The sequence below is a fragment of the Neodiprion pinetum genome, chromosome 4, assembly GCF_021155775.2.
Source record: "Neodiprion pinetum isolate iyNeoPine1 chromosome 4, iyNeoPine1.2, whole genome shotgun sequence".
NCBI lineage: Eukaryota > Metazoa > Arthropoda > Insecta > Hymenoptera > Diprionidae > Neodiprion > Neodiprion pinetum.
The window spans coordinates 26,235,065-26,247,363 of NC_060235.2; the positions used below are offsets into that span (position 1 = coordinate 26,235,065).

The 12,299-nt window shown below is 39.4% G+C and overlaps 1 protein-coding gene across 3 annotated transcripts in view; it reads left to right on the plus strand.

Annotated features, from left to right (window-relative positions):
• The first annotated feature begins 2,641 nt into the window (after positions 1–2,641).
• Positions 2,642–12,299, plus strand: part of LOC124216720 (tyrosine-protein kinase RYK) — a 69,780-nt gene continuing 60,122 nt past the window's right edge. Inside the window, exon 1 of one of the 3 annotated variants that reach the window (XM_046621592.2) lies at positions 2,642–3,205. In XM_046621592.2, the coding sequence (XP_046477548.1) occupies positions 3,085–3,205 (121 nt within the window). In that variant the 5' untranslated portion in view covers positions 2,642–3,084. Of the gene's footprint in view, positions 3,219–12,299 lie in introns of all 3 variants that reach the window. The other 2 variants (XM_046621594.2, XM_046621593.2) reach the window with 2 other exon arrangements.

A 12,299-nucleotide genomic window follows, 5' to 3' on the forward strand; every position in this document is an offset into this window, starting at 1 on the left:
GCCGAGTTAAGAATTTCAAGATTTTTGCACTCTGCGTCAGGCTCGCCAGCTAATAATATTCGCATGTTCGAATGATGGTGATAATTTGTGCAGATTATTCGCTAACTATTTCAGAAAACATTAGCTTTGCCTCTGATTTTAAAAATTTAATACACTGTACTTTCCAGACAAGATTTGAAGCTCGCATTTTTCATCTGTTTCCATTGTTTTTCATTTCATTCTGCTTATCGAAAGTGGCTCTTACGATTTTAGAACGATATATTCAGAAATCAGAAGAGCCTATCACATTCTCGATAAATATTACTTTATGACGTGTTTTCATTTCTAAACGTAATTGAAGTTTCGATACTAATTAGCAATTCTGTAGAACGTGCTGAATGAATCATTGCTTTTGAAAAGTATGTATACTTTTCTACTCTATAAGTTCATACTTTGCCTTGTGGCAATTTTATCTCGGCCTTTTCAGACATACTCTTTAAATATTCAACCCATCATCACGGTCATATTCATTCGACAAGTTGAAGCAGGACATTTTTTGAAACCTTGCAACCAAAGAACAAGTGAAGATGGAAGTATGGAAAAAATCTCTCATGCTCCTTTCGACGCGGTAAAACTAAACAAAGAAACCATTGATAATTCGAGTTTAAAGTCTCAACCAATTTCACAAAAAATACAGTACAGTAGCTGACACGTCAACGTATTTGAAAAAGCGCACATTTCACATGCAACGTTCCGAATTTTGAGAGCTTAGGGCAGTCAATCTGCCCCGTTTCCGGCCGTTTCTCCCCCTACAAGAAAATTTGGGGTATATTCGGAGGCACTTGGCCCGCGGCGCTGGTCTCCTGGACAACGGTGGGTACGAGGATTTCATTCCTTCTTGAGAAATCGGGGGAAGCCAGGCGCGATCCGAGTTTCCGTGCCCCGCGGCTGGGATGTAAAAGTTTTAATTTGCCGAACGGGACGGAGACTTGGGCCCTACCGTGGGGCCTGCTGCGGGGGATGAAACGGCGGAGAATGGATCAGAGGCGAAAGAGAGATCCTGGCCAGGTTTGATGGGGCTAATTAATCCTCCGTTGTAATCAAAGTCCCGTTCACACCAGGCGCCTCGTGTGCGTACGTACGGACTATATGCGCAAAGTTTAACTCGCAGAGATCAAATTGGGAACAGTCAAACCGTCGGCAACAAACGGGGTGCAGATTCGAGTTAATTAAATTTTGTCCCCCGTTTTCCCCAGCCCCGAACTCAATTTCATTCTCCGATATCATACTTTTCATCGTTATGATATTCGTGTGTCGCGCAGAATAAAACTCCCACCATCACCGTGACCAGTTTGCCATTTTCTACTATAACTTTGCCTGCAGATCATTGCTCGTTTCACTTTTTTCTATCGTGTTTCCAGTATTTTTGTAGCTCCGTGATCGATCATCCTCCGTTTCGCAATTGCATGGGAATTGTTATTACCTTGAGCTATCGGAAAATTGCTTTTTTTCGCAGAAGATTGTAGAAAACGACTGAGGCGAAAATACGGTTGTAGAATTACTATTCTTGAATATTATTCAATACTATGTGTCAAAAATTATTATTTAAGACTATTTCCCGTACATAGTAGGAAATGTATTTGGATTTTCTAAAATTGTACAAAAATCACGCCATTTTCTAAAGCTTCGGAGTCTTCGGAGACTTTGTAGATTTTTACTGGAGTTTATAATTTCAAAGAACTTACGATGTTTTACGATACTACCATACTACATGTTGTTCAGAAGGTTTTTTGATGTATGCAAAGTAATTACTCCCAAGATTACTGCGAAGGGACTCTGAAGACTTCGTAGAGGATTTCATAAAATTTCGAAACATATAATTTGAAATTCTGATTTCATAAGACTTTCAGCAATTGCTTAAGAAATTCACCATCGAACATTATAATAATTTTAAAGAATCCCCTGATTTTTCTCTGTAATGCATAGGAATATTTAACATGAGAAATTAATTTGCATCAATGATGTCCGAATGGAATAATTCACGTATAAATAACAACCGTCAGCGTCAAGCACCAACGTCATGTGGTAAATAATTCCGAGTGACTCGTCAACCCGAACGTCAAAAGCTCCTTGTTATAATTAATTTCGAGGTTTTATTGTAAGCCCACTCCGGCCATCATAACAGCTTTTCACGTATATCCACACTGCTCCAAGGTGCTGGAAATTTTCGCACATAAATGCGAGAGTAAGCCGGTATATCCAGGGTTACAAATACAGCGCAAGTCGCGGACGAACGTTTTGCAGTGCAACGACAAGGTGAACCCGGATTATATACGTACATAACCGCGTGAACCGCAAAACCGCGATGAAGCGGCGGATGTACTTGGGAAGTAAAGCTTTGTGCACGGCATCGCGGGTTTGGCGAATTGTTTGTTAACGAGGAAAGGTTTGACGTGGAAAATCTCTGGGCGAGAACCGAGGAGCGACGACGGGATTCTAATTAGAATTTCGAATGGTCGATCAATTTGCCAGAATTACCTACGTACGTATTTGCAATTTCTGAAATCGGATTTCTCCCTGCTTCGGCCGCGTGGCGGGCGCTTGCGCCGCAAGCTCGACCCTCGAGGCGGGCAGGAATTCTTCAGTCGCGTCCCGACGCCAACAACGCCCGTTTCTCAACGTCACCTTCCAGCGCTCTGGGCTTCCAGAAGCCACGTGACTCGAACTGCTTCGGGCGCGGCGGGAGAAAAGCTGCCTGGCTTTCGCAAGAGTCAAATCAGAATTCTAAATCAAAGCTTCTTTTCCATTCGCTATTTTTCAATTTCACTGAATTTTCGAAAATCAGATAGAATATTCTTACCACGGAATCAGTCGCGTGACTTCAGCACGTGTGATACTTTTTTAACGAACCATCGCCGGTGTGAGATATGAAAATGAAACGACATTAATCGCCGAGAAGTAAGACGGGATCGCATCGAGTGTGTGTCGCGAAAGTGAGACATGGAAGGGTTGAAAAATGCTCAGTGAAGTTCGGTGCGGGGAGGATATACTTAGAGGGTTTTTCGCGACGTAGTGTAACCGTCAAGTACCGCAAAGCATGTGACAATGCGTCGGAGAAGGTACTGCAACCTTCTGACCTTCGCTATGGTGTTGCTCATTTTTGTCGGACGCAGCGACGGCTATCTGAACATCTTCATCAGCAAAGCTCAGGTCATGAAACTCCTCGGTGGGTAGAGTGGGTGAATAAATTTCCAAAATTTGAATTTTTAAAGGGGCTATTCAGTCAATTATTTAACGGCTGGAAATCAACTTGTAAATCGAAGTAACTTTGACGCCTAAAATATTCTTTGATATAACGAGAAAATAAACGAGTTGACCGAGATCATTACGAATCACTTCAAGTTACACGGTGTCGTTCTAGAAATGCACGGCGAGCGCTCGAAATCATCCAAATCATCATTGCAAGTCTTGCGGTAGACGTTAAATGATTTCAATTAAATAACGTTCCAACAATTACTATGTTATCTGCAAGTACTTTCGTTTATTTTCGATGTACAAATTGATTTCCATTGAGTGATTTCCCAGTATTTTTAGTGAATTAGTGTAATTTCGTCTGATTCGGAAATCTCTGAACATTGCCTAGAGCGCTAGGAAATCATTGAAAATCATGGCTGTCGTTCCAAGAAATCAACGAAAATCACGCGACAAAATGAAAATCATCAAACATCATTTGAAACGAACGTTGAAAGGATTGATTTGATTTCGAATTGAATGAATTCTCAAATCAGAGACCAAAGCCGTGAAATGATGTCAAATTGACGATAAAAATGCGCCCCCACACCGCACAACCATTGCAAGGCTGCAAAGTGAACAGTTTTGAGAAACGCATCAGCCACTTCAGATCCGTGAGACTTAATTAACAAAAGCTTTGTAGTATAAGGTACTTGAAAACACCCGTCAAGCATCACTCGCGTACCGGACTGCGTCCACTCGAGTGTTTCTCTCTCAGTATGCAAATGCGATTTTTAAGTACGTGCAATGATTGCGGCTGCTGTTGGGGCCCCGAGTCGACAAAGATATTACTTTAGAGCCCCATGAATCACCCCCGTAACAAAGCTGACGCACTCTCTCGCCTACTCTAGTGCATAAAATATTTTATCGTCATCCAGTGTTTCAAGTTTATATACGTGGCTGGTACGTATACCTTCATACCTACATGTATATGTAGGCGTGATGCCGCGCTCTCGCTGAACGGAGGGCGACTTGTCAAGGGCTGATTTCGCCCCATCCCCACCTGCCGTCCCTTGATTGATCGTCCAAACTTGACGCTGATTGCAAATTAACGTTATTATAGATGTTGCACCTGAATTTCGAGGGCAGCTGATGAGTCTATTTTTATTTTCAACGACATTTATCCCGAGGAGATCTTTGCGTCTCGGAGGGATGTCTTGGGAACGATCTTTTCCTCGCAGAAGATAAACTTTACTTTCATACTAAAGTATTATGCACTTGGATAATGAAAATTTAAAAACCTGTAACATTTTACAAGCCTTGTGTTAGTTGCGAGGGGAAGTTGAAGGGAAGGAAAATACTGCAGGACAAATTATTACCCCGAGAATACAAAATTTTATGAATTTATTTTATCAGTGGTGAAATTAAACTGTTCGAATACCAAAAGGTTTCTGTAATTTCGATTCATCACGGGTGCAAAACGTAGCGACTGCTACCTACAGTTTATTGTTTTCCCTTACTTGCGAAATTTTTTTATAAAGAATAGTTATTCATTTTTGACGAAATGTGGCAGCTGTTTTGATTGGCATGTAGAGATCTTAACAATTAAACTCAGACAGTAAGAGAGTCGGTTTAATGAAAAATTGTCACGTGTTCGTTTCGATGTTTATAACCGCGTATCAGAGTATTTAATGACTTAAATAAAGTTGATTCTTATAAGATTAATTCTCCTTGCAGTTGTAAAAATGCAATCACGATCTCCGAGTGAACAGAACTTGTTAATGTCAAACGATCGGATCAAGATTGTGTGGTCGATAAATGTAATAAAATGCAGATGTAGACATAGCCTGAACGTTGGTAATCTAGGAATGGGATTGAGAGACTAACTAACTTCGCCAACCTTCAGACTTTTCTGATTTTTCGAGAAGGCTGCACGACATAGCCGAAAGCGGAGGTTGGGTGCAAGCTGACTTGTTCGTTCAGAAGGAAACTGTCGGCAAGTTCCAGCCGCAAAGCTCTCGAAAGTCACTTAACTTAGATTGCACCGGTTAAATGACTTTACTTTGAAGCGAAGTTGCCCCTGCAGGTATTCTCGCGCTGAGCGCCACGGAAAACATAAGGAAAAAGGAAACACCGGCTTTCATCCAACCAGCTAACCTGAGAAAGGATCTTTCCTCATTTCTGAAGGTGGAGATTCGCATTCACCGTTTGCAGCATTTGCATCCGTCTGTTTAAAGTCACGCTTAAGCGCTTCATTTCCAAGTCTTTGAATAGTTGACATTGATCGGTGAAGATTTGCAAATTATCTATGATTATACGATTCAAAAATACTAGGTTCATTTTTTTCTTTTTTTTTTAGACTGCAAAATTTCTGAAAATGGTTTATAATTATCTCAGGGCCTCGATTGTACAAAAATCGGTACTTATCATCAATTTTATCATGAGATAGTACATTGAACATGTATTAAATTATTGTACTCGTTTAAGGTATAATATTTTTCAAAATTTATAGAAATTCAAAATTCTGCTTTCTGCGACTTCACCAAAGCATATTTTTTTTAATTGTTTCAATATTTTTACTTGCTGATGATGATCAACATCCGTGCAATGTTATAAAATTAAATATTCAACGACGCCAACTTGATAAAAAAAAAGTTTTTCAGTGAATCTGTATAAAATAATCTGCCGAATAAAATGAGAATCCGCAAACTCGACCAAACCGATTTTTTATACTTCTAGTATTTTCTATTTGTATTTATAAGCGAGTTTTTCGCAGTAAAAAAACTGAAAATTTGATGATCATTCAATGAACGACTATTTTGTAATAAAATTAATAAAAACTTTCGATGCTAGGTCCAGCAAGATCACTAAGTCCTATCTCCTTAATGTCACTAATACCAAGAGATAAATCAGTGCATTCAAACAATTACGGTCCATTTTTTAAACCTCAAACTTCGAAACAAAGATAAAAGTATTTTTCAGCCGTATAATCGTTCGTCATTCGTGAAACGTTCCATATCGATAGCGTATATTCAAAGTGAAGTTTAAAATCAAGCGCAGAAGGGTGAAAACATCCCTTGAAGCTATTTCGCGCCGAGGTAGGCTATTCCCAAAAGTAATTTGAAATCAATGCTGAAGTTAGCCGGAATGAATTGACAGGCCTGCTGGAACGTGTCATTTCATTTTGTTAACTTTCAAAGAGTCTGCGAACAATTTCCGGGCTGTTCGAGGGTCGCGATCCGTTTTCTGCCATGGGCACGAAAAGCAAAGCGCGTGCCGCGAAACAAACGGCTTCGAAGTTGAATTGATTTTTAATTTGCTTTCGACGTAGGTACACGCCGTGTTTGCGTTGTCTGGTGGATCGCGCTGTACAAAAACCTCCAAACGCTCCACCCTCGCACAAGTGTGCAAATTCAGATTGGATTTCGGAAAAGACCAACCGGGTCGGCAAAATCACCTCGCGTGTTTGTCGAATACAACGTATGGTCGTAGATGTAATTATTTTTTCATTTACCTTCTCTTTTTAATAAAAACATTTATGTTACCGAAAATTTACGCTAAATTCTTTAAAATATATCGGTGAAACGAATTGAAGCACCGAACGGAGAGTTGAAAAATTTGATTTTAATACACGATGGAGCATTTCAAACAAACTCAATCAGGTTTTAACTTCACCATTTATGATTCGAAACTTTTTGAGGTAACGGTAGTGCCTTCATTGTGCCAGTTCATTCATTTTTCCTTTTTTATGCAATTGTTTTTGAGAGTATTGAAACCTTTTTGAAGCTTTATTTGACTTCGAATTCTCTATAATTTTGGTTATTGTTCCGACCATTTTAATATCAGTTTCATAACAGAATCAATTTTACAATCAGATTTTTTTGTTGCGGCCTAAACATTTTATATTGATAAATATCGATTTGAAATTTAGAGAAAAATTCTGTATTATTTTCAATTCTATGAAATAACGTGTTACAATTAGGTAAATTTTCAGAAGTACCGTATAAAATAGTCGGCAAAATTAAATGTAACCTTTTATATAATTTTAGCATGTTTGTCACAGAGTTGAAAATTTGTTTCAATACTTCCAAACATAGATTTGAGCGAGTGAAAAAAAGAAATAAACCTTCGTCCTGGGACTGTTTTTAGAATATTGAAAATGGAAAAGGAAACGTTTGAAAATATTTCGAGAAGTTTAAGCAGGATATAATTATGCAAACGTTTGAATATTTATAACTTAAGAATGGTTGTACGAGAAAATGGAAACAAAAAATTAATTAGAGGTTTCAGAGGCGCTATCACCTGAAAAAGTTTCAACCACATTAAAAGCAACGAGGTCCATACATAAGTTAATATCAAAGTTAAGCTATTCTGAGAAATGTTACGAGTTCATTCGTACACGAACCGAGCTCTGAATTGTGAGTTGATGGAACTGAGCCGGTCCGTGAAAATGACAAGATTCTGCGCCTTTGTTGTATTCAAGATTCAATTCGCTTGACATGGAGCTTCTTGGACAAACAATCAAGTAGGTTACATCCATGAGGTGAGCGGTGTGCGTGGGATAACGGCTTCACTGTGAGAACGCGAAAGAGGAGTTTAACGTTTCGCGAACGTGATTTCGAAGTTTGAGTTGAACGGAGTCGGGAAAACGGGAGTCGGCATGAACAGAATAAGCAAGTCGTATAAAGCATCGTAGATTCATTCGCGGCGAAATTGCGAATCGTGCATGATCAAAGCCGAAAGCGCTGTTCTCACGGTAGCGGAATTCGTCGTTGGATTTCAAAATTTTCCCAATTCTGAAAGCAGGATTAGGATAATTTTATTAAAACCCGCGTGAAAATAAAGAAAAATTTGTAAGGAGATATTTTTTGAAATGTTTCTTCACGATCTGCTTAGAAGCAACAATTTTTTTCCTAACGTTCAGAAACAAAATTCGGATTTTTCCTAACTTACAATTCGAAAACCTCTGAAAGAAAACTTAGAAAACTTCAAATATGTAAAAAAATTTGTCCACCCGCAAATTTTTTTTGAAAGTCTGATAAACCTCGCAGCTATTCTGATTTCTGTATTTTTTTATATTTCATGAGTAAATTTACCAAGAAAAAATCAAAGTCATTTACGGACATTTCTTTTTACATTAATCTGTGGGGTTCTCTGTGAAAACATTGGAAAAATTATTTCGAGAGTAAAAATCTTCCACCTCCTATAAATTTTACCAAATACACGTGAAAACTTTTTAGCAGACTTCCCGAATCTCATAAACTCTGAATCATTTATTATTCCTGCTGACAAAACCCAGCGATCCAAGTTAGCAGAAATGATTTTATGAAGATAAAAGCTGCAAAACGCGCGATATTCGGTCGATTGCCGTCCGGACAGTCTTTGGAAGTTCAAAGGTCATGGCATGCTTATATGCTCACCCCATTGAAAAATGCTTGGAAATACGTGGTGGAGGACATTTCGCTGGCTCCATGACGCTCACACTGACGGGGATTTGATATACGGATCGACCGGGGAAATATAATACGGCCTCGTATCATATCGGTTGGAAATACGAGAGAGCTTCGATACGAGCTATCTCTCATCGCGTATAAAATAAAATACACTGCAAATTGTCCGACTGCCTGCTGATGCACTCTGCCATGTTATAATATATTCTCGCAGTCTGTTGTGAAATTCTTCCAGCGTTCGTATCGATAAATGTTGTTTATGAAATGCAACTATGAAGCTAGTTATTCGCCCGTTTTAAAAACTGTAGCTTACATTTTTTTCGTTACTTTGACTGATTCGAAATTTCAAAATCGTGAATTTCAAGGGCGCTGATTACAAATACGAACTCAAAATTTAGTTGACGTTGATGTTGAAGTTACTTAATTTACGTGAAATATGGTAACTTGAATTTTCTGAGATCCCCGACTACGAAGCTGAAATTGAAATTCGATAGTTCAAAATGAACGTGTCTTTTCGAACAACCCGATTGGATTCGTCGGTTTGAATTTTTCAAATTAAATGTCGGCTAGGGAAATTTCATTCGTCTATCCTTATTTTCCACGCACAAGACCGCTTCCGGTTCGTTAAATGCAAGTTACGGGACACCCTGTATTTTTCATAATTTGTAAGAGCTTTGGTGTTGGAGGTTCTATACCGTCGAACCCATGCGTATCGTTATCTGAAATCATACTGAATAAGCAAATCGCATTAGTAAAAATAAACGGACAGTACGGCCTCATTTCTCACTCTTAACTGGTCGGCAATCTTCGTTTCGTTACCTTTTATCTCCCCGTTCATCTCCTAATTAAAGGCAATTTCAAGCGAATAGCGTTCGTGATGAGGTAGTATATCAAAACTGTGACACCTCGGTGCATTGTCTTTGAAACGGAATTGCGGTGGAAAATACAACCGACAAATTGAACCTGTCGAATCTGTTTTATGGATGGTTGGAATTTTTATGGCAAATCAATAAAAATTATTGATTTTAGGAAAGATGTTTCGGTGAAAATTAAAAAAATTCTCGGCAAACTTCGTGTAAGAATCGACGTCGACCAGTTTAGCTTCACCAATGAGCATATCTTTTCAATTTTGCAAGATCGTTGAAATTCTTTTACAGTACGCTCTACTCGTTATTTCATTATTATGGGAACGGATTAACGAAGGTTGTGAATGTATCGCGAATTAAAGAGTCCTGTCATTTATCTGCGTACCTTGAAGCATGAAATTTAGTTCTTCAAAGGACGAGAATATACTTCGAATTGTTTGACTTTTTCATAAAAAAAAAATTCTGACCCACGGAACTTTTAAAGAATATAATTTTTTAACGCTATGTATAGAAATGCACTGAATTCAATGAATCCATGCAGAGAGATACACGTATAGTTAAAATTTCACTAAAGCGTTTGCGTAATCTGGTTGAAAGTAGTGAAACTGTAACCCGTGTGTTCGGTTGTTGAAAACCATGCTATATTTCCGAGGCTGTGAGAGTTTACATATTTAAATTACCGCTATCCGGGATCCCGGAACGGCTCGTTGAGTTACGTTGAAAGTCGTATCACAGGCCGAGGTTCAAACGAAAGAAAAAACGTAAAAAATCGAAAAATTTTGCCTGGTCGACGAATTTATGCAGCAAAGAGATTCGCGGTTAAATGAATATTCCATATGCAAATTGGGAATATGCAGTGTATAACGATATAGGAATACGCGCAGTTGGCGCGATCTGCATAACATCATCTGCTTAATGCAAATCACATTCGAGTGCGCGGGAGTCTTCTTGCCAGTTCTGCTAAGGGGTATAACAGGAACGTCCTCGACGTCGACGTCACGGGCCGGGGAACTCGGGTCCTCGGGGAATACGACATACCGAAACTTTTCCACCTCCATTGTCGTTAATGACTGAAAGCGAGTTCCCTATCGTAGACAACTTCTCGAACGACTGCGGTAGGCATTCCCGCTTAAAGTTGTATCGCACGGTCTTGACGCGAAGCTCCTTCGCCGCAGTTTATATATTATACGAACTGAGAAACTTCGACTTCTCTTTTTGACTATATACCTATACAGGTTTCGTCTTTGAGAAGACGTGCACCGTTGCAATGTACTATATTGTACACTGGCGTAATTTTGGGCTTAAAATTGTGAAAGGCCTGATTGTGAGTTATTTTCAACTGGTTCGATTCCGCCGATAAGCAAAAGGAGCGGGAATGGACATTGAGGTTACAATTGGAATTATCTGAAACAACACAAGACATGTGGCAAAGTCAACAACGCGAACAAAGTGCGGGATCCGAAATTGAGCTAATGAAAAAATGGATAAAAAAATATACCTGCATTCTTTGTAAGTACGGGTTAAATGAGGAAAAAATTGCTCCAAAAACAAACGTAGTTTCACCGATGCTTGCTGTTCTATTGCGTATTCAATAAATGTTGTCGATTCCCTAAAAATGGTGGATTTTCATGTTTTTTGGATGTTTTTTCCCAAACATTTCTGAATTATCGCATAACCGAAATAGCAAAGATTATCATCTTTCAAAGGGAACGATTTTATTACTTCATGCGGTAAAAAAAAAAGGTGTAAAATAAGATTTACACACTTGGTCGACGAATTTTTCCACGGGTCGAGACTGTAAAGAAGAAGAGAATAGAAGAAGAACGTGAAAAACCAACAATGGCCGAAGCGCGTATAAACAAAGTAATAGAAGGCGGCAGACGTAGGTATTCATCCGGTAGATTCTAACGGTAAACAATAGTTCAATACAGCGTTGAGCCGCGGTGTGATGTTACAAAAGAACAGGGGTAGGTGGTAGGGAAAAAATGATAGTGAAAAGACGGGGTTTATAAAGAGAGTTCACCGCGTACGCGCGTGCGAAATTCACCAACTAATAAATTGTACGAGAGATATGCTCCGCTAACAAGGTGAATAATTACAGCGCGATGTGAAAGGTATACGTACCGCAATGCGTATGTTTGTCATTTGAAAGTAGCGCTGGGAATAATTAGCAAGCCGAGCGATTAGAGCGCGCGGCTAGCGCCATCACCTCATTTCCGCTTCGTGCTTCAAAGTTGAGCTTTCGCGCGCGCGCGCGCCATTCAAACGAAATACGGAAAAGAATTTTTAATGGGGGGTTAGTTTCCCGGCTGTTCCAGTAAAATACACTCCACTTCAATTTACTTTTTGTCGACGTCGTGAATGCCCAAACGTCTATGCGTCGCGTGCATTATGGTGTCGCGAAAAAGGAAAGGGAGCGCAAAGTTTTCGTAACGCAGTTAAAATCGACCGCCTTCCACGTGCTCTTGTCTCGCAATTGGCACTGCGTGTGACTGTCTCTGTTCTTGTACGTACCGTGTTGTTATTAATTAAAAACATGGACGAATATAATTGAATATGTATTACAAAAAATAAAACTCCACTTGACGGCGCAACTTCGGCTCGTATGAACGGGTTGTATAATGTCACTGTAATTTTAATTAGAAGCAAACATTTCCAAACCACTTGAGAGACCCCATTCAACTTTCCCGCCTGCCTCGCCTCTCGACCTCCTCCTCGTAATTGTTACAAGTTTTCATCCATCGGTTTTACCCCACAATTTCTACTCGCCACT